This window comes from Babylonia areolata, chromosome 1, assembly GCF_041734735.1.
Source record: "Babylonia areolata isolate BAREFJ2019XMU chromosome 1, ASM4173473v1, whole genome shotgun sequence".
NCBI classification, from domain to species: domain Eukaryota; kingdom Metazoa; phylum Mollusca; class Gastropoda; order Neogastropoda; family Buccinidae; genus Babylonia; species Babylonia areolata.
In genome coordinates, this window is record NC_134876.1 from 51,236,210 (window position 1) to 51,259,791 (window position 23,582).

General features: G+C 42.2%; 1 protein-coding gene across 1 annotated transcript in view; it reads left to right on the forward strand.

Annotated features, from left to right (window-relative positions):
* The window catches only part of LOC143284044 (cadherin-23-like), a 107,188-nt gene that overhangs the window by 44,524 nt on the left and 39,082 nt on the right, over positions 1-23,582 (forward strand). Inside the window, exons 33-55 of the mRNA XM_076590686.1 lie at positions 216-362; positions 1,722-1,883; positions 3,030-3,094; positions 3,863-4,103; positions 5,054-5,293; positions 5,608-5,680; positions 6,169-6,611; positions 12,955-13,093; positions 13,542-13,687; positions 13,839-13,991; positions 14,289-14,450; positions 14,769-14,833; positions 15,471-15,711; positions 16,287-16,526; positions 16,939-17,011; positions 17,812-18,254; positions 18,678-18,816; positions 19,265-19,410; positions 19,565-19,717; positions 19,974-20,135; positions 20,533-20,597; positions 21,231-21,471; positions 22,044-22,283. Coding sequence (XP_076446801.1) covers positions 216-362; positions 1,722-1,883; positions 3,030-3,094; positions 3,863-4,103; positions 5,054-5,293; positions 5,608-5,680; positions 6,169-6,611; positions 12,955-13,093; positions 13,542-13,687; positions 13,839-13,991; positions 14,289-14,450; positions 14,769-14,833; positions 15,471-15,711; positions 16,287-16,526; positions 16,939-17,011; positions 17,812-18,254; positions 18,678-18,816; positions 19,265-19,410; positions 19,565-19,717; positions 19,974-20,135; positions 20,533-20,597; positions 21,231-21,471; positions 22,044-22,283 — 4,179 coding nt within the window. The remainder of the gene's footprint in view (positions 1-215; positions 363-1,721; positions 1,884-3,029; positions 3,095-3,862; positions 4,104-5,053; positions 5,294-5,607; positions 5,681-6,168; positions 6,612-12,954; positions 13,094-13,541; positions 13,688-13,838; positions 13,992-14,288; positions 14,451-14,768; positions 14,834-15,470; positions 15,712-16,286; positions 16,527-16,938; positions 17,012-17,811; positions 18,255-18,677; positions 18,817-19,264; positions 19,411-19,564; positions 19,718-19,973; positions 20,136-20,532; positions 20,598-21,230; positions 21,472-22,043; positions 22,284-23,582) is intronic.

Below are 23,582 nucleotides of genomic sequence, written 5' to 3' on the forward strand. Positions count from 1 at the left end.
GTGAGAGAGGGTTTGTGTATGTGTGAGAGAGACAGAGAGAGGATGTGCGTGCCAGTGTGTGTGTGTGTGCGCGCGCGCGCGTGCGCGCGCGCTTTAACGGTCAGTTTATAGGTTTTGTTTTAGAATGGTGTCTTCAAAATTGAGAAAAATATTTGCTTTCAATTTCAATTTCTATGAAAATAACAAATGTCTGAGTTTAACACTGCATGATCCAGGGCACGAACAGTGAATTTAGACTGTCGCTGTCTACCGACTGTTTGCGGATATCTCCGTCATCTGCAAGGGGTGAAGCCACCGTGGTCATCAGTGTCGCTCGTCTCACTTGCTTCGACTACGAAACACAGGAATCCACTGATTTCAGGGCAAGTACAGTAGTAGTAATTTTTGTAGTTGTAGCAGTAGTAGTTGTTGTCACAGTTGTAGTAGTAGTAGTTCTCATAGTAGTAGTAGTGATTAGTAGTTGTAGTAGTAGTAGCCAGGGCTGTTTTTCTTCCTTTTTCTATTCTTCCTCTCTCTCTTCCCCTCTCTCTTTTTCACCCCCTTTCTTTTCTCTCCCCCCCTCTCTCTTAAGATAAGATAAGATAAGATAAGAATAACTTTATTCCTCTCTCACCCACTCTCTCTTTCCACTTCCTCTTATTTCCAGCTCTCTATATTTTAGGGAAACCATTCGCACGCGCGAACGCGTTCACGCATACGCACACAAACTCACACACACACACACACACACACACACACACACACACACACACACACACACACACATACGATATATATATATATATATATATATATATATATATATATATATATATATATATATATATATATGTAAATCACACACACACACAACACACACACACACACACACACACACACACACACACACACACACACACACACACACACACACACACACACACACACACAGGTTACTACGACAGACGAACCCGGGTGGGGATGTGTATTCGGGACTCTGAATGAGCGGCTAGGGAGTAATGCAGGTGACGGGGCAGCAAAAAAGAAGTAATAAGAACACACACACACACACACACACACACACACACACACACACACACACACACACACACACACATTGATGCATATCTGTTTTTAATTCCTTGAAGTGTCGGAATTTATCACTTGGATTATTTAGTCTGTTTTTTGTTTGTTTGTTTGTTGTTGTTTTTTCATCCTGGACGTGTATCGCTGCGCTGTGGGTTTATGCGACTGTGAATCACTAATCACAGCACTTATCTTCAGTTACTATTTTTGCATCCACAACATCGGGATTCTTCATTTTGTTCTGCGTTCATTCAACGTTATTGTCAATTAACCTAGCATCTCCTCATATTGCAGATTGTCAAGTCGTCAAGCACGTGTCATTGATTAACTTACATCTGCTTCAGAAAGAATTTACTGTTCTTTATAGAGTATGTTTACATTATGCAGTGAAATATTATGAGTCAAATTCTTGTGTCTGTGTGTTTGTTCGTCTTTTAGAGGAGCAGGAACACAGGGAATTCTTGTTTCGATTTACAAAGTTTGATGTTCATTTTCTTCTTCTTAAATTACACATTATTGATGGTATGAACGAGTGTTTTGAGAGAACAAAAACGAACGTCCAAATCTTAAAAGACCGTAATTATCTGGTCATATCTATAGCGAAATAACTCTGCCTTTCTATGTCCGCTAATTCTGCGCCATCTCTTTAATTTCAGGTCATCGCAGAGGGTGAAGGCGAGAGGAACTTCACCACAAATGCCTCAGTTCATTTGTACATTAACAACACCAACGATGGGACACCCCGATTTTCGCAGTCGATGTATTCAAAGTCGATACTAGAAAACTTGAACGTGTCGACTTCAGTCCTTACTGTCGAGGTAATTGGCTTTGTGGAGTCCATGTGCGCCTCTGTAAGCCATTATCTCTCAGTTTCTGTCTCTGTCTCCCTGTCTCTGTATCTCCCCCTGCTCTCACGCTCTCACTCTCTCTCTCTCTTTCCCTTCTGATATGAATTTTCTCTATTTACTCTTGTGCGTTTCTTTTTCTTTTTTTTCTGCTTCTTTATTTGTTTAATTTTGTACCCCATGGCTGGGTGGAAAAAAACATTCTTGTCATTATGCTTATCTCAATTCCCTGGAAAAATAAAATTTCGTTCGTTCGTTCGTTTCGCTGTCTCTCTCTCTCTCTCTCTCTCTCTCTCTCTCTCTCTCTCTCTCTCTCTCTCTCTCTCTCTCTCTCTCTCTCTCTCTCTCTCTCTCTCTCTCTCTCTCTCCCCCCCTCTCTCTCTCTCCCTCTTTCTCCCATGTTAACGTTGTATATGTCGGTTCCCCTCTCTCTGTCTTCCTTTCGCACACTCTCTCTGTCGATCTCAGTTGCACACACACATACACACACACTCTCTCTCTCTCTGTCTGTCTCTGTCTCTGTCTCTCTCTCCCTGTGTCGCTCTCTCGCTCTTTCTGTGTCTGTTTGCCTGCCTGTCTATCTATCTATCTATCAGATATTCTATATCCATGTAATCGATTTGTGTCTGTGTCCTGTGTTTGTCTGTCTTTCTCTCACACACCTCTACACTCTTTGTTCCCGCCAACCTCTTTGCTTTCCCCTCTCTCTCCCACGACCCCTCTTGCTGTGTGTATCAAACTGTTGGCCGAGTCTGCATTTCAAGTCTCTGCATGTGCATGTCTCCCTTTTTCTTCCCGTCTCCCCATCTGTCTGTCAGAGTTAACTTTGTGTTGGTATGCATATGTATGTATGTATGGATGGATTGATGGATGTGTGGATGGATTCATGCATGCATGCATGAATATATGTATGTATGTATGGCAGGATGGATGGATGGATGAATGGATGGGTACGTGTGTGTGTGTGTGTGTGTGTGTGTGTGTGTGTGTGTGTGTGTGAGAGAGAGAGAGAGAGAGAGAGAGAGAGAGAGAGAGAGAGTTTTGATCGTAGAGGCGTTATTTTATTACCAGTATATTTATCTGGCTGATCTTTTGTTCTCTTTTTTGTCTTTTCATTAGGCAACTGATTCAGACAAACCACCGTACAATGCCTTCTACTACACACTCCAGGGTGGTGACAACGTGTAAGTAATAAACACGACACATGACTGTGGTCATGACACACATATCATGAGTAAAAAAGACATAAAAACACCCACGCCCACAATAACACGGACATCAAAGCAGCAGTGATGAAAAAAGAATGAAGAACAATGAAGAAGAATCACCACCAAAAATGAAATGTAATGGAAGAAGAGGAAGAAGATAACACTTTTACCTTTGACTTGAACAGAAGCAAGACGAACAACCTCAGCGGTACGTTACAGACACACACACACACACACACACACACACACACACACACACACACACACACTCACTCACTCACTCACAAGCACATACACTGGCAAGCACACACACATGCACACACACACGCGCGCGCACGCATACACACACACACACACACACACACACACACACACACACAATTACATGACAAAACCCATGAAAAGTAATAGCAACAGCAGAATGAAATATGATGAGCATGACAATAATCGTAATATTCATTCAAAGCTCTGATTGGAACATTAAAAATATGATAAACATTGTGATCATGAAATTGTCAACAAAAACAAATACAAAATATACAATGTCAGTTCACTGCCACCTGACTATGATGACCTTAAAGAAGACCAACTGCATAAATCAAAACTAAATTTGTGGACACTCATGTGTTCACGTCCATGTGTGCACCAGTACAAACACATTTATATACCATTGCGCAAGCATGCGTTTGTGTTGTCCGTGTTTGTTCATGTGCGCGCGTTTGAAAAGACGCTGAACTGTCCCAGGTTTTCCATCAACAACGAGACGGGTGTAGTGAGCGTGGCCAAGGCCAAGCTGGACTATGAGACACGTAATGAGTACCAGCTGACCGTGGAGGCCACGGACATTGGAGGCCTGAGGGCCTCTGTGCCACTGACCATCACTCTAACTGACCTCAACGACAACCCACCCCAGTTCGCCAGGCTCGAGTACCAGGCCTTCGTTGTTGAGGGCGATTCGGTTTTCAGGCGTGGTGTGCAAGTAGAGGTACAGGTCTTTTCTTATCAGATTATTTCTGCGTTGTTCCTTTGTCCGATTATCTTTGTTCCTGTCGGTCTAACTTTCGACTGATCGGTCTGTCTCCTTGTCCCCGCACTCCTTTCTCTCTCTCTCTCTCTCTCTCTCTCTCTCTAGCTCTGTCCGTATGTCTCTCTATCTGCCAGAATTCCTTTTTTCATGTATTCTGCCTACCTTTTCCCATTCTTTCGGGTTTTTTTGTATCGTTTCTATAAACGTTTCCTCCTCATCTTTTCATACTTTGCCTACTTAAACCGACCACTCCTACTGAGGAGATGTTGCGGGAACATGAAGTTGGTAATCTGCAGCAAGACTGGAGGCCTGCAGTATCGTCATGCTGTGGGCGCAGAGCTTGTCTTCCCCTGGCTCTGAAGCCTGAGTACTTGGTGCTGTAGGCTTGTATGACTAACTGATTGATTGGCATTGTTTTCAGTTGACCAGACTACTTTATGCGCTGGTGCGCTGTACACTGGTTAATAGGTACAGCACCAATCACCTTTCTGATGTCGTCGTTTCTGACTGAGTCCCTTGTGGATTAGGCAGCTGTTCGACGCAGACGTTTCATCTCACATACTGTAAGTTTGTTCTCCAGGGCTTTGTTCAGGGTCCATCTCTTTCATTCCAGCAAAATGTGGTATACATCCAAGTCCTGACCAGTGCCTGCGGAGATCAAGTGTTTTTCTGTCCTCCTCCTTTCCTATATAAAGCTGATGTACGTACTTGGCTATGTCACCAAACTTAGAAGCCTTCTTAAAACTGATATTGAAATGCATCTCTCTCTTTTTTTCTTTTTCTTTTGTTGTTGTTGCTTTTCTTTCTCCCTTTTTCATATTCCCTTCGGTTGTTTCTGTCCTTTACTTTTCTGTAGAGTTCTTCAAGTTTACAGTCTATTTTCATTCCTTGTCTGTGTGTGTTGTCAGGCCAACGATCGTGACGGGACAGAGCAGAACAGAGGGGTCCAGTACAGGCTGTCTGCCAACTCCCGGTGGTCATCTAACTTCTCTGTCAACGCCTCTACCGGGGTCCTGTCGCTGATCTCGCCCCTGGACTATGAGGCTCTGAATGTGTCTGACAAAGGGGCCATCACTCTGTTGGTGCTGGCTGTTGACCAGGGCACACCCTCACTGACTGGATCTGTCAATGTCACTGTCACAGTGCAGGTTGGCGTTTTGATCTTACAGCTTCTTGTTTCAAGTTACTGTTTCAGTGGAAAGGTTAAATATCATTATTAGTTCTGTTGAAAGTTGATTTAAGTTACTGCTAAATAGTTATAACGATTTACTTTATCTAATAAGAAAATACGATTCCCATCAATATAATATGTGTAATATATGATGGAGATAATAAAATGGAAAATTGATTCCCGACAAGCTGATGATTTCAGAGCAACATTTATATGGTCGGAATCTTATTGATTTTTACCATTGATGATTTTTGACAAGATCTACATGGCGTTTCTTCATCTTTTGTGCAGGATGTAAACGATGAGGCCCCTGTGTTCTCGCTTTTGAAATACCAGGGTAACGTCACAGAAAATCAAGGGCCAGGTAATGATATTGATGTTGGAACTGGTTAAAACTTGCAATCATTCGTTTTCATTCTATGCCTTTATCTTTGCACACTTTTGTCTCTTCAGAAAGACTGGTCCACTGGAACATGTCAACATACGGACACACATGTACACATGCGCGTGTATACTCATGCAATGTACACAGTCTCACAGAATCGCACACTTAACTACACGAATGCAAACATAGGTAAGGGCAATCACAAACACACACACGCATACTCTGTCTCTGTTTCTGGCTCTATCTCTGTTTCTCTCTCTATTTCACACACACACACACACACACACACACACACACACACACACACACACACACACACGCACACACACGCACACATGTGCAGTGAACTATTCCAAACATACCGGCAAGATAGATCTAAAATGTAGCAAGCCATTTAACTAATCTACTTACCAAAGCAAACAAACAGAAACACCCAGCTAACTCACCATCAACATATCGTACCCCAGGTGTGTCCGTGACCCAAGTGCAGGCGACAGACGGTGACAAAAGTGCTCCCAACAACCAAGTGTTCTACGTGATAGCCGGAGGCGGAAACGACCAGTTCCAGATCAACAGCACCTCGGGGATGGTGTCCACTGTGGCCAGTCTGGACAGGGAGCGCTATCCCGACTACAACCTGACCATCCTGGCCATGGATCGGGGCTCACCAGCATTCACCGCCTCCACCACTGTCAGCGTTGTCGTTGACAACATCAACGACGACCCTCCGAGGTTTGTGATGCCACAGCTCACTGTGTCATTTCCAGAGACCAGTACAGGCAGTGTCACCATCGCCAACTGCAGTGCTACTGATGGTGATGCGGATGCTGACCTGAGGTATGCTGTTTTGTGGAACGCGTCCACGGGTCTGGATGATCGTCAGCGAACAGTGTCGTCACAGGTGTTGCAGGTGAGCACTGAGTGTTTTACACACGGCTGCATAATATAAGTGTAAGAATAAAGAATTTCCCCCAACCTCATTCGTGAATCGATGCTGTATGTGCATGTGTGTGTGTGTGTGTGTGTGTGTGTGTGTGTGTGTCTGTCTGTCTGTCTGTTTGTCTGTCTGTCTGTATCTGTGTGTGTGTCTGTGTCTGTCTCTATGAATAAGACTGAACTCAACATAATGAAAAACTGCTTCTACTTAGACATACACTATGTCAGTACAGTATGTAAAAAGATAAAAATCGGGGTCATATTTCTTGGTGAGAAATTCACCGTGAATTTTTGATCGTGTTTAATTTTCCTAGGTGATTATACATGGGGCAAAACTGAGTTGGGAACATGTTCCAAGGCAAACATCACGAGACACCATTCTCAGGCTCTCTTCAGCAATAATGAGAATTCATGCACATTTTCTTTTTTTGTTTTGCAGGACAACTTTGGCTTAACGGATTACAGACTCATCACGAATCCCAACAACGGACTGGATCGAGAAAAAGTAGAATCAGCTACTTTGTACATACAAGTGATAGATCAGAATGCTGCAAATGGGACACATCAAACAGCAACAAGTAAGCATGATTCTGTGGATTTGTCTGACTGTAAATGATGTTGAATCGTGCAGTGTGATAATTATCATGTTTACCTAAAGTAGTAATGTGCTGAACAGTGTAGTATGCGATACGGTATCGCACCATTATGTGTTGTGTTGTATTGCAATGACAGAACTGTGATACATAGCAAGTGCAGAGCAAGAGCGTGGTGTAATGTAATAGACTGCGTTATATTGTACTGTGAGTGCAGTGTAGTGTAGTTCTTTACAGTGTGCTGATGTTCACTGTGTATATAGTGCACTGCATTAAAGTACATGTATTGCAGTGTATAACCTGTGAAATTATCATATTTTAGTTTTGACTCAGTATGCTGTAGTATTCTTATCAAAACAGATTATATAATAAATATTCACCAGTGGTTTATTTGTTTCTTTTTGCTTTGACCACAATACATTGTTAAAGGTACTGTCACCATCCAAGTGGAAGATATAGACGACAACCCACCCTTGTTCTCTGGAGAGAGATTCAGTGCCAACCTGACGGAAAACTCTCCACGAGGGACGCCGCTGCAATTCAGTCTGCCCATCAGTGTGACTGACGTGGACAAGGTGAATTTGCTTGTCTGCCTTTGTCTCTTTTCCTTCTTCTTGTTCTTGTCCTCCTCCTCCTCCTCCACCTCCTCCTCCTCCTTCTTCTCCTTCTTTCGTTATTACTGCTGGTATTGTTGTTGTTCCTAATTTATACCTTTCCTGTTTTTTTCAGGATGACAACAGCGCCTTCACACTGTCACTGTCCGACTACTCTCACTGTTTGGAAGTTCTGCCGTCTGGCGCTAGATCCGAGGCTACAGTGCTGATTAGAGTCATGGACCCCACGTGCTTTAACTATGAGAGTCATACCAACGCTGATTTTGAGGTTTGTTCAAACTGAGTCTTCATATACTATGTTACTAAACACGTTCCTGATTATCATAATGTCAACGTTGGATTTTTTTCTCAGATAACAGCAATCTCCCTTGTGATCTTAAATATATCTGCTTACTCTGGGCAAGTTGTTATACCCACTTTTGCATAGAAAAGGAACAAGGGCAAGTTGTTACACCCACTTTTGCATAGAAAAGGAACAAGATGAAAGACACAGACAACTTGATTAAATGTCGCTCATTTTCAGGTTATCGCCACGGGTCCAGGGAAAGGCCATTATCGAACGAACACTACAGTGCATTTGACCATCCTCAACATCAACGACGTAACACCCAATTTCACTGCACCTAACTACGTTGTGTCAGTTACTGAAAATCTCAATGTATCTGACAACATCATCACCGTTCAGGTATGCCTAAAGTAGCATCGTAACTCTCTCTCACGCACGCATAATCTCTCTCTCTCTCTCTCTCTCTCTCTCTCTCTCTCTCTCTCTCTCTCTCTCTCTCTCTCTCTCTCTCTCTCAGGTTTCGTTTTGTTTGCCCATATATCTGTCGGAGTTTACTCTGTCTAGATATTCATGTGTACCTGTATGTATGTATGTATGTATGAATATGTATATGTGTGTTTGTGTGTAAGAGAGAGAGAGAGGGAGGGAGAGAGAGGGAGAACGCAATACATGTGACATTGATTCATCTACGTTTTATTACCATTGTGTCTGGTGATTTTGTTTTGTTGATCTGTTTCTTTCTTCTTTCTATAGGCAACTGATTCAGACAAACCGCCCTACAACGAATTTGCCTACTCACTCCAGGGTGGTGACAATGTGTAAGTAGATAAAGACTCATTACCATGTACTAACACTTGTAGCATGTGTGACAACAATCATAAACACAACATTGACAGAGACATCAAAACAGCATCGATGACAAGAAAAGGGAGAAAAATGAAGACAAAAAGCAACAACAAAAATACATTAATACTGGAAGAAGAAAAAATAACAGATTGGCTTTTTGTTTGTTAACACAAACAGGAGACTGCTGCGACAGATTACACATACACACACACGCATTTCCCTTTCTGCCCAGACACATGACACACAACAATGAAAAGCAAAAGCAACAGCAGAACAGGAACCATATAAGAATGAAATGTTATGAGCATAGCAATAATTGTAATTTTTTTTTTCAACAAAACTCAAACATTACTTTTAAGAAATAGCAAAATCCAACGTCAAGGCTAAATATACTTTAAATAAGATAATATCTGGTACACTGTGTTCTGACTATGGTGGACTTGAAGAGAAATATCTGTATAATTTAAAAAAAACAACGGAATTTATGAACGTGTTGTGCATGAATGCGTGTGCACTCGTGCAGATGAATTAGTGTATCATTTCACATGCAAGTATGTGTGTTGCGTATGTTTGTTAATGTGCGCGTGTTAGTAAACACACTGAACTGTCCCAGGTTTTCCATTGATAACGAGACGGGTGTAGTGAGCGTGGCCAAGGCCCAGCTGGACTATGAAACACGTAATGAGTACCAGTTGACCGTGGAGGCCACGGACATTGGAGGCCTGAGGGCTTCTGTGCCACTGACCATCACTCTGACTGACCTCAACGACAACCCGCCCCTCTTTGCCAGAACCGAATACCAGGCCTTTGTTGTGGAGGGCGAGACTGGGTTCAGGCGTGACGTGCAAGTACAGGTACAGGTCTTTTGAATTATACTTGTCTTTATTTTGTGTGTGTCATTACTGCTGATTTTTGTTTGGTTAATTCTTTGTTCCTTTGCCTGAATCTCTTTGTCTCTTCATCTCTCCATCTCTGTTTGTCTTTTGATCTCTTTGTGTGCTTTTTCTCACCATCACTTTTGTCTGTATCTCTCTCATTCTCTCACTCTGAATTTTGATTTTTCTTAGATTCATTCTTTTCTTTCTTTTTGTCTTAGGCATTTCATGGTTTCTCTATTTTTACTCTATATCATATCCCTCATTTTCTTCATTCCAGCAAAATATGGTGGGCTCTCAGTTCGTGCACAGCGCATTGGGACAAAGTGAAGATGAGGCATCTGCCTCTCCATATTTCCTTTTCAAAGCTGATGTTTGGATATGGATAGATCTCTGTCCTTTGACGCCTAATTAAAACTCAAAATTCTAATTGATCCTTCTTCACTTTTTACTCTATTTCTCTCATTCCCGACAGTTGTTTTTGTCTTTCACTTCAATATACGGTTGTCCGTATATAGTCTATTTTCATTCCTTGTCTGTGTGTGTTGTCAGGCCAACGATCGTGACGGGACAGAGCAGAACAGAGGAGTCCAGTACAGGCTGTCTGCCAACTCCCGTTGGTCATCTAACTTCTCTGTCAACACCTCTACCGGGGTCCTGTCGCTGATCTCGCCCCTGGACTATGAGGCTCTGAATGTGTCTGACAAAGGGGCCGTCACTCTGTTGGTGCAGGCTGTTGACCAAGGCATACCGTCACTGACTGGATCTGTCAATGTCACTGTCACAGTGCAGGTTGGCGTTTTGACGTGACTGCTTTGGTAGAACAGTTTTTTTCATGTTACAGTTTTAATGGAGAGTTGTTTTGTGTTATCTTTTTTTCTGTTTAAAGCCGATTTAAGTTACCATTTCAATAATTAGATGTTTCGTGCTAGCATTTTTCATTATTTTATAAACCTGCGGTTGATATCAATATGAATTAAATGGCATGCCATTAAATTACCTTGTTAACTGGGGAACGTTTTGAATTAATAAATAAATTGTGTTATTCTGCTGGAGACATTTTGAACGAAATTATTCTACCTGTTTTTCTCCGGAGAAAATGACGATTTTAAAATATCGTTTTCAGTTCAGGTAACAACAGTGATTACATTCTTGATTATTTGCAAGGTACTGATATTGTTTTGTATCTAAATGATTTTCTTTTGTATTTTGGACAGGATGTAAATGACGAGGCCCCCATGTTCTTGCATCTGAAATATCAGGGTAACGTCACAGAAAATCAAGGACCAGGTAAACATAATTATATATGAATTTGCAAAACATTACAAACATCTGTGTGTAGTGGGGTGCTGACAGGTGCGTGTGTACGTGCTTGAGTGCGTGTTACATGTATGTTTCTTCTAGAGGGCATCGTTGGTGGGTTATTTGTTGTTTAATGTATGATGGAGGTACTGTGTGCCAGTATATTCTGCAGAAGGATTTGGAGCGGGGAGAAAGGGGGAACGAAATGTAAAGTGCTTTGAGTTGTATTTCTGGAGAAAAAAAAGTGCTATATAACTGTCAATTCATCATCATCATCATCATCTTCTTCTTCTTCTTCTTCTTCTTCTTCTTCTTCTTCTTCTTCTTCTTCTTCTTCTTCGTCTCAACATTATCACTGTTATCATCATGATTCTTATCATGATGATGATGATGATGATGATGATGATGATGATGATTATTATTATCACTGTTATTATATGTTACAGTTTGTGCTCTTTCCTGTTCTGTTCTGAGAATCTGGTCTAGTACAGACACACATGTACACATGCTTGTGTATACTCATGCAGACACAGACACACAGACTGGCACACACAAGAATATATGTAATCACTGGTGGGGCACAATTAACAAATTCTACGAAAAGCGTTCACTATGAATCTGCGGGTATATGATGGTTGTGATAATGCAACATGGATACATTCTTTTCACTTAAGCCTGTATCACAATTATTTCGTGGTAACAGATCATTCATTAACTGAAAACCAAAATTTAACAAAACTTGACAGACAAACTAAAATTGGTAGCACACAAACAAAACCCATGTAAATAAGCGAACCAGTTTACTATCTCCACCCTGCCCTGGTCCCCCTCCCCAAATAAGATCCATACAAAAGGATAGAAAGAAAAACAACAACAAGAAACCTTGGTATCTCACCATCAACATATTGTACCCCAGGTGTGTCCGTGACCCAAGTGCAGGCGACAGACGGTGACAAAAGCGCTCCCAACAACCAAGTGTTCTACGTGATAGCCGGAGGCGGAAACGACCAGTTCCAGATCAACAGCACCTCGGGGCTGGTGTCCACTGTGGCCAGTCTGGACAGGGAGCGCTATCCTGACTACAACCTGACCGTCCTGGCCATGGATCGAGGCTCACCAGCATTCACCGCCTCCACCACTGTCAGCGTTGTCGTTGACAACATCAATGACGACCCTCCGAGGTTTGTGATACCGCAGCTGACCGTGTCATTTCCAGAGACCAGTACAGGCAGTGTCACCATCGCCAACTGCAGTGCTACTGATGGTGATGCGGATGCTGACCTGAAGTATGCTGTTTTGTGGAATGCGTCCATGGGGCTGGATTATCGTCAGCAGACAGTGTCATCACAGGTGTTACAGGTGAGCTCTGAGTGTTTCACACAGGGCTGGATAACATTAGTGTAAGAATGAAGAATTTCCCCCAAGCTTATTCATGAATCGATGCTGTATGTGTGTGTGCGCGTGCGTACGCATATGTGTGTGTGTCTGTGTGTGTCTGTATCTGTTTCTGTGTCTGTGTCTGTCTGTGAATGAGACTGAACTCGACACGATGAAAAACTGCTTCTACTTAGTCATACACTATATCAGTACAGTATGTAAGAAGATACCAATTGGGGTTATATTCCTTGGTGAGAAATTATTCACCATGAATTTTTGATCGCGTTTAATTTTCCTAGGTGATTATGCATGGGGCAAAACTTTGTTGGGAATATATTCCAAGGCAAACATCACGAGACACCATTCTCAGGCTCTCTTCAGCAATAATGAGAATTCATGCACATTTTCTTTTTTTGTTTTGCAGGACAACTTTGGCTTAACGGATTACAGACTCATCACGAATCCCAACAACGGACTGGATCGAGAAAAAGTAGAATCGGCTACTTTGTACATACAAGTGATAGATCAGAATGCTGCAAATGGGACACATCAAACAGCAACAAGTAAGCATGATTCCTTTGATTTGTCTGTGTTATGACTAAATGATGTTGAATCGTGCAGTGTGATAATTATCATGTTTACCTAAAGTAGTAATGTGCTGAACAGTGTAGTATGCCATATGGTATCGCACCATTATGTGCTGTGTTGTATTGCAATGACAGAACTGTGATACATAGTAAGTGCAGAGCAAGAGCGTGGTGTAATTTAATAGACTGCGTTATATTGTACTGTGAGTGCAGTATAGTGTAGTTCTTTACAGTGTGCCGAGGTTCACTGCGTATATGGTGCACTGCATTAAAGTACATGTACTGCAGTGTAGGACTGTGAAATTATTATATTTTAGTTTTGACTTAGTGTGCTATAGTATTCTTATCAAAACAGATTATATAAGAAATATCCACCAGTGGTTTATTTGTTTCTTTTTGCTTTGACCACAATACATTGTTAAAGGTACTGTCACCATCCAAGTGGAAGATATAGACGACAACCCACCCTTGTTCTCTGGAGAGAGATTCAGTGCCAACCTGACGGAAAACTCTCCGCGAGGGACGCCGCTGCAATTCAGTCTGCCCATCAATGTGACTGACGTGGACAAGGTGAATTTGCTTGTCTGCCTGTCTCTTTTCCTTCTTCTTGTTCTTGTCCTCCTCCTCCTCCTCCTCCTCCACCTCCTCCTTCTTCTTCTCCTTTCGTTATTACTGCTGGTATTGTTGTTGTTCCTAATTTATACCTTTCCTGTTTTTTCAGGATGACAACAGCGCCTTCACACTGTCACTGTCCGACTACTCTCACTGTTTGGAAGTTCTGCCGTCTGGCGCTAGATCCGAGGCTACAGTGCTGATTAGAGTCATGGACCCCACATGCTTTAACTATGAGAGTCATACCAACGCTGATTTTGAGGTTTGTTCAAACTGAGTCTCCATATACTATGTTACTAAGCACGTTCCTGATTATCTTAATGTCAACGTTGGATTTTTTTTCTCAGATAACACCAATCTCCCTTGTGATCTTAGATATATCTGCTTACTCTGGGCAAGTTGTTATACCCACTTTTGCATAGAAAAGGAACAAGGGCAAGTTGTTATACCCACTTTTGCATAGAAAAGGAACAAGGGCAAGTTGTTACACCCACTTTTGCATAGAAAAGAAACAAGATGAAAGACACAGACAACTTGATTAAATGTCGCTCATTTTCAGGTTATCGCCACGGGTACAGGGAAAGGCCATTATCGAACGAACACTACAGTGCATTTGGCCATCCTCAACATCAACGACGTCACACCCAATTTCACTGCACCTAACTACGTTGTGTCAGTTACTGAAAATCTGAATGTATCTGACAACATCATCACCGTTCAGGTATGCCTAAAGTAGCATCGTAACTCTCTCTCACATTCTCTCTCTCTCTCTCTCTCTCTCTCTCTCTCTCGCTCTCCGTATTTTGTTTTGTTTTGTTTGCCCATATGTCTGTCAGAGTTTACTGTATCTAGATATCCATGTGTGCATGTATGTATGTATGAATGTATGTATGTGTATGTGTGTTTGTGTGTAAGAGAGAGAGAGAGGGAGGGAGAGAGAGGGAGAACACAATACAGGTGACATTGATTCATCTACGTTTTATTACCATTGTGTCTGGTGATTTTGTTTTGTTGATCAGTTTCTTTTTTCTTTCTATAGGCAACTGATTCAGACAAACCGCCCTACAACGAATTTGCCTACTCACTCCAGGGTGGTGACAATGTGTAAGTAGATAAAGACCCATTACCATGTACTAACACTTGTAGCATGTGTGACAACAATCATAAACACAACATTGACAGAGACATCAAAACAGCATCGATGACAAGAAAAGGGAGAAAAATGAAGACAAAAAGCAACAACAAAAATACATTAATACTGGAAGAAGAAAAAATAACAGATTGGCTTTTTGTTTGTTAACACAAACAGGAGACTGCTGCGACAGATTACACATACACACATGCAATTCCCTTTCTGCCCAGACACATGACACACAACAATGAAAAGCAAAAGCAACAGCAGAACAGGAACCATATAAGAATGAAATGTTATGAGCATAGCAATAATTGTAATTTTTTTTTCAACAAAACACAAACATTACTTTTAAGAAATAGTAAATCCAAGGTCAAGGCTAAATATACTTTAAATAAGACAATATCTGGTACACTGTGTTCTGACTATGGTGGACTTGAAGAAAAATATCTGTATAAAATTTTAAGAAAAACGGAATTTATGAACGTGTTGTGCATGAATGCGTGTGCACTCGTGCAGATGAATTAATGTATCATTTCGCATGCAAGTATGTGTGTTGCGTATGTTTGTTAATGTGCGCGTGTTAGTAAACACACTGAACTGTCCCAGGTTTTCCATTGATAACGAGACGGGTGTAGTGAGCGTGGCCAAGGCCCAGCTGGACTATGAGACACGGAATGAGTACCAGTTGACCGTGGAGGCCACGGACATTGGAGGCCTGAGGGCTTCTGTGCCACTGACCATCACTCTGACTGACCTCAACGACAACCCGCCCCTCTTTGCCAGAACCGAATACCAGGCCTTTGTTGTGGAGGGCGAGACTGGGTTCAGGCGTGACGTGCAAGTACAGGTACAGGTCTTTTGAATTATACTTGTCTTTATATTGTGTGTGTCATTACTGCTGATTTTTGTTTGGTTAATTCTTTGTTCCTTTGCCTGAATCTCTTTGTCTCTTCATCTCTCCGTGTCTGTTTGTCTTTTGATCTCTTTGTGTGCTTTTTCTCACCATCACTTTTGTCTGTATCTCTCTCATTCTCTCACTCTGAATTTTGTTTTATTTCTTAGATTCATTCTTTTCTTTCTTTTTGTCTTAGGCATTTCATGGTTTCTCTATTTTTACTCTATATCATATCCCTCATTTTCTTCATTCCAGCAAAATATGGTGGGCTCTCAGTTCGTGAACAGCGCATTGGGACAAAGTGAAGATGAGGCATCTGCCTCTCCATATTTCCTTTTCAAAGCTGATGTTTTGATATGGATATATCACTGTCCTTTGACGCCTAATTAAAACTCAAAATTCTAATTGATCCTTCTTCACTTTTTTCTCTATTTCTCTCATTCCCGACAGTTGTTTTTGTCTCTCACTTCAGTATACGGTTGTCCGTGTATAGTCTATTTTCATTCCTTGTCTGTGTGTGTTGTCAGGCCAACGATCGTGACGGGACAGAGCAGAACAGAGGAGTCCAGTACAGGCTGTCTGCCAACTCCCGTTGGTCATCTAACTTCTCTGTCAACGCCTCTACCGGGGTCCTGTCGCTGATCTCGCCCCTGGACTATGAGGCTCTGAATGTGTCTGATAAAGGGGCCATCACTCTGTTGGTGCTGGCTGTTGACCAGGGCACACCCTCACTGACTGGATCTGTCAATGTCACTGTCACGGTGCAGGTTGGCGTTTTGACCTTACAGCTTCAGTAGAACAGTGTTTCAAGTTACTGTTTTAGTGGAAAGGTGATTTATGTTATCATTTCTGTTAAGTTACCATTTCAATAATTAGACGTTTCACTATTTGATTAAAGCTAGGTAGGCTTCAATACAATTTGAATGGCTTGGCATGAAATACCCATGACAATTGGGAAACGTTTTTGAATTGAACATGTATATCTATTGTGCTGTACTGAGACAGACAATGTGAACAAAAATATTATACCCGGATTTTTGTTGTTTTTTACGGAGACGGTGACGATTTCAGAGCAACGTTTTCAGTCCAACTATTATGGTCGCATTGTTGTTTATTTTGTGAGGTACCGTACCACAGATTTTGTACGGAGCTAAATGATTTTCTTTGTATTTTGGACAGGATGTAAACGATGAGGCCCCCGTGTTCTTGCATCTGAAATATCAGGGTAACGTCACAGAAAATCAAGGACCAGGTAAACATTATGTATGAATCGGCAAACCATTACATACATACCTGTGTGGTGGGTTGTTTGAGAGTGTCCGTGCATTCGTGCGTGTTTGAGTGCGTGTTGCAGGGCTGTCTCTTTTAGAGAGCATCATGAGTGGGTGAGTGGTTTTTCAATGTTCAGTGGAGATATGTGCATGAGGGTATTTGTAGAGGGGAATTTACAAATGGTGGAGGGGGGGACGAAATTTAAAGTTCTGGAGAAAACGCGCTAGATAGCTGTCCATCATCATCATTATCATTGTCGTCATCATCATCATCATCGTCAACATTATTATTCTTATTATTATCACTATTAATATACGTTACATTTATGCCTTTGTGTATGTTCTATTCCAAAAGACTGGTCTATTTCAATCACACATGTATACCTTTACATGTTTTCTCATATTAACAAACACAGGTGCACAGACCAGCACAAAAAAATGAGTGCGTTCACTAGCAGTGCACAATCAACAAATTTTACAGTGTCAAAGATGCATTTGTGAAGATGTGGTGGTTTTGAGAATGCTGTATCGAGCAAGTCTTCCCAGTTAAGCCCGTATCACTTGGTAACAGATCGTCTATTAACTAAAACCCAAATCTAACAAATTTGACAGATAAACTAAATTGTTAGCACACAAACAAAACCCGTAGAAGGAAACGAACCAATTAACTTATCTACACCCTCCTCCGGTCCTCCTCCCCAAATAAGGTCTATACCAAAACAGAAAGAAAAACAACAACAAAAAAACCTTGGTATCTCACCATCAACATATCATACCCCAGGTGTGTCCGTGACCCAAGTGCAGGCGACAGACGGTGACAAAAGCGCTCCCAACAACCAAGTGTTCTACGTGATAGCCGGAGGCGGAAACGACCAGTTCCAGATCAACAGCACCTCGGGGCTGGTGTCCACTGTGGCCAGTCTGGACAGGGAGCGCTATCCCGACTACAACCTGACCGTCCTGGCCATGGATCGGGGCTCACCAGCATTCACCGCCTCCACCACTGTCAGCGTCGTCGTCGACAACATCAACGACGACCCTCCGAGGTTTGTGATGCCACAGCTGACTGTGTCATTTCCAGAGACTAGTACAGGCAGTGTCACCATCGCCAACTGCAGTGCTACTGATGGTGATGCGGATGCTGACCTGAGGTATGCTGTTTTGTGGAATGCGTCCACGGGTCTGGATGATCGTCAGCGAACAGTGTCGTCACAGGTGTTGCAGGTGAGCACTGAGTGTTTTACACACGGCTGCATAATATAAGTGTAAGAATAAAGAATTTCCCCCAACCTCATTCGTGAATTGATGCTGTATATGCATGTGTGTGTGTGTGTTTGTGTGTGTGTGCGTGTGTGTGTCTGTGTCTGTCTCTGAATAAGACTGAATTCAACATAATGAAGAACTGCTTCTACTTAGACATACAGTATATCAGTACAGTATGTAAGAAGATAACAATCGGGGTCATATTCCTTGGTGAGAAATTCACCGTGAATTTTTGATCGCGTTTAATTTTCCTAGGTGATTATATATGAGGCAAAACGGAGTTGGGAACATGTTCCAAGGCAAACATCACGAGACACCATTTCTCAGGCTCTCTTCAGCAATAATGAGAATTCATGCACATTTTCTTTTCTTTTTGTTTTGCAGGACAACTTTGACTTAACGGATTACAGACTCATCACGAATCCCAACAACGGACTGGATCGAGAAAAAGTAGAATCGGCTACTTTGTACATACAAGTGATAGATCAGAATGCTGCAAATGGGACACATCAAACAGCAACAAGTAAGCATGATTCCTTTGATTTGTCTGTGTTATGACTAAATGATGTTGAATCGTGCAGTGTGATAATTATCATGTTTACCTAAAGTAGTAATGTGCTGAACAGTGTAGTATGCCATATGGTATCGCACCATTATGTGCTGTGTTGTATTGCAATGACAGAACTGTGATACATAGCAAGTGCAGAGCAAGAGCGTGGTGTAATTTAATAGACTGCGTTATATTGTACTGTGAGTGCAGTATAGTGTAGTTCTTTACAGTGTGCCGAGGTTCACTGCGTATATGGTGCACTGCATTAAAGTACATGTACTGCAGTGTAGGACTGTTAAATTATTATATTTTAGTTTTGACTTAGTGTGCTATAGTATTCTTATCAAAACAGATTATATAAGAAATATCCACCAGTGGTTTATTTGTTTCTTTTTGCTTTGACCACAATACATTGTTAAAGGTACTGTCACCATCCAAGTGGAAGATATAGACGACAACCCACCCTTGTTCTCTGGAGAGAGATTCTGTGCCAACCTGACGGAAAACTCTCCGCGAGGGACGCCGCTGCAATTCAGTCTGCCCATCAATGTGACTGACGTGGACAAGGTGAATTTGCTTGTCTGCCTGTCTCTTTTCCTTCTTCTTGTTCTTGTCCTCCTCCTCCTCCTCCTCCTCCTCCACCTCCTCCTTCTTCTTCTCCTTTCGTTATTACTGCTGGTATTGTTGTTGTTCCTAATTTATACCTTTCCTGTTTTTTCAGGATGACAACAGCGCCTTCACACTGTCACTGTCCGACTACTCTCACTGTTTGGAAGTTCTGCCGTCTGGCGCTAGATCCGAGGCTACAGTGCTGATTAGAGTCATGGACCCCACGTGCTTTAACTATGAGAGTCATACCAACGCTGATTTTGAGGTTTGTTCAAACTGAGTCTCCATATACTATGTTACTAAGCACGTTCCTGATTATCTTAATGTCAACGTTGGATTTTTTTTCTCAGATAACACCAATCTCCCTTGTGATCTTAGATATATCTGCTTACTCTGGGCAAGTTGTTATACCCACTTTTGCATAGAAAAGGAACAAGGGCAAGTTGTTACACCCACTTTTGCATAGAAAAGGAACAAGATGAAAGACACAGACAACTTGATTAAATGTCGCTCATTTTCAGGTTATCGCCACGGGTACAGGGAAAGGCCATTATCGAACGAACACTACAGTGCACTTGACCATCCTCAACATCAACGATGTAACACCCAATTTCAATGCACCTAACTACGTTGTGTCAGTTACTGAAAATCTGAATGTATCTGACAACATCATCACCGTTCAGGTATGCCTAAAGTAGCATCGTAACTCTCTCTCTGTCCCTGTCTCTCTCTCTCTCTCTCTCTCTCTCTCTGTCTCTGTCTCTCTGTCTCTGCCTCTCTCTCTCTGTGTCTGTCTCTATCTCTCTCTCTCTCCGTGTTCTGTTTTGTTTTGTTTGCCCATGTGTCTGTCAGAGTACTGTATCTAGATATTCGTGTGTACATGCATGTATGTATGTATGTATATATGTGTTTGTGTGTGTTTGTGTGTAAGAGAGAGAGAGAGAGAGAGAGAGAGAGAGAGGGAGAGAGAGAGAGACAGAGGGAGAACACAATACATGTAACATTGATTTATCTGCGTGTTATCACCATTGTATCTGGGTGATTTTGTTTTGTTGATCAGTTTCTTTTTTCTTTCTATAGGCAACTGATTTAGACAAACCGCCCTACAACGAATTCGCCTACTCTCTCCAGGGTGGTGACAATGTGTAAGTAGATAAAGACCCATTACCATATTTCTAACACTTGTAGCATGAGTGACAACAATTATAAACACAACATTGACAGAGACATCAAAACAGCATCGATGACAAGAAAAAGGGAAAAAATGAACACAAAAAGCAACAACAAAAATACATTATTACTGGAAGAAGAAAAAAATAACAGATTGGCTTTTTGTTTGTTAACACGAACAGGAGACTGCTGCGACATATTACACATACACACACGCAATTCCCTTTCTGCCCACACACATGACACACGACAATGAAAAGTAAAAGCAACAGCAGAACAGTAACCGTAAGAATGAAATGTTATGAGCATCGCAATAATTGTAATTTTTTTTTCAACAAAACACAAACATTGCTTTTACGAAATAGTAAATCCAACGTCAAGGCGGAACATACTCCAAATAAAACGATATCTAGTACACTGCGTTCTGACTATGGTGGACTTGAAGAAAAATATATGTATAAAATAAAAGAACGGAATTTATGAACGTGTTGTGCATGAATGCGTGTGCACTCGTGCAGATGAATTAATGTATCATTTCGCATGCAAGCATGTATGTTGCGTATGTTTGTTAATGTGCGCGTGTTAGCAAACACACTGAACTGTTCCAGGTTTTCCATCGACAACGAGACAGGTGTAGTGAGTGTGGCCAAGGCCAAACTGGACTATGAGACACGTAATGAGTACCAGCTGACCGTGGAGGCCACGGACATTGGAGGCCTGAGGGCTTCTGTGCCACTGACCATCACTCTGACTGACCTCAACGATAACCCTCCCCTCTTTGCCAGAACCGAATACCAGGCCTTTGTTGTGGAGGGCGAGACTGGGTTCAGGCGTGACGTGCAAGTACAGGTACAGGTCTTTTGAATTATATTTGTCTTTATTTTGTGTGTGTCATTATTGCTAATTTTTGTTTGGTTAATTCTTTGTTCCTTTGCCTGAATCTCTTTGTCTCTTCATCTCTCCATCTCTGTTTGTCTTTTGATCTCTTTGTGTGCTTTTTCTCACCATCACTTTTGTCTGTCTCTCTCTCATTCTCTAACTCTGAATTTTGTTTTATTTTTTGGATTCATTCTTTTCTTTCTTTTGGTCTTAGGCATTTTATGGTTTCTCTATTTTTACTCTATATCATATCCCTCATTTTCTTCATTCCAGCAGAATATGGTGGGCTCTCAGTTCGTGAACAGCGCATTGGGACAAAGTGAAGATGAGGCATTTGCCTCTAATTTCCTTTTCAAAGCTGATGTTTGGATATGGATAGATCACTGTCCTTTGACGCCAAATTAAAACTCAAAATTCTAATTGATCCTTCTTCACTTTTTTCTCTATTTCTCTCATTCCCAACAGTTGTTTTTGTCTCTCACTTCAGTATACGGTTGTCCGTGTATAGTCTATTTTCATTCCTTGTCTGTGTGTGTTGTCAGGCCAACGATCGTGACGGGACAGAGCAGAACAGAGGAGTCCAGTACAGGCTGTCTGCCAACTCCCGTTGGTCATCTAACTTCTCTGTCAACGCCTCTACCGGGGTCCTGTCGTTGATCTCGCCCCTGGACTATGAGGCTCTGAATGTGTCTGACAAAGGGGCCATCACTCTATTGGTGCTGGCTGTTGACCAGGGCACACCCTCACTGACTGGATCTGTCAATGTCACTGTCACAGTGCAGGTTGGCGTTTTGATCTTGCAGCTTCAGTAGAACAGTGTTTCAAGTTACTGTTTCAGTGAAAAGGTGTTTTATGTTATCATTTCTGTTAAGGCGATTTAAGTTCCAATTTCAATAATTAGACGTTTCACTATTTGATTAAAGCTAGGGTATCCTTCGATACAATTTGAATGACTTGTCATGAAATACCCATGACAATTGGGGAACGTTTTTGAATTGATATATATATATATATATATATATATATATATATTTATATATATATATATGAACATGTATATCTGTTGTGCTGTACTGAGAGAGGGGAAAACTGAAGTTCTCCATCAGCCAGCCCCAGGGAAACCCTACGTTGAGCCCAACATCACAGTCAACGGTCAGAGACTCAGTGCGGTGGAGCGGTTCACATACCTTGGCAGCACACTGTCACGAAATGCGACCATCGACGATGAAGTGAATGTCAGGATTGCAAGAGCAAGTGCAACTTTTGGTAGACTCAATGCAAATGTCTGGAACAGAAGAGGCATTAGTCTTGAGACCAAGCTAAAGGTCTACAGAGCAGTAGTTCTCCCCACACTACTGTACGGCTGCGAAACTTGGACAGTGTACCAACGACATGCCAAGAAGCTGAACCACTTCCACACAACATGCCTCAGGAAGCTACTGAACATCAAGTGGCAAGACAGGACCCCAGACACAGAGGTGCTCGCAAAAGCCACCCTTCCCAGCATCTTCACCATCCTGATGCAGTCCCAGCTTCGCTGGGCTGGACACGTGGCGCGCATGCCAGACCATCGGCTGCCCAAAAGGCTCTTCTATGGCGAGCTGCAACAAGGGAAGAGATCACACGGAGGTCAGAAGAAGCGCTTCAGAGATACTCTGAAGGTCTCTCTGAAAGCGTTTGATATCAACCCTGACTCCTGGGAGGAATCTGCAGTGGACCGTAACAAATGGCGCGCTGCTGTGCACAAAGGCGCCAAGTTGTGCGAGGCCAGCAGGACTGCTGCAGCTGTTCAGAAGAGGCAGGCCAGAAAGTCACGGGCAAACAAGCTCCCTGACAATGATATGCCTGTCTTTGTCTGCCCCAACTGTCAGCGAACATTTCGTGCGCAGATTGGACTATACAGCCATCTGCGCACTCACAGATAGACTCATGAGCATCCTTCCCCCCACCCCACCACCACCCTCCCCCCATCCCCCATCTGGATGACAACGATGGTCATCATCGATCTCGATGGACACACCACCACTGAGAGAGACAATGTGAACAAAAATATTATACCCGGATTTTTGTTGTTTTTTTAC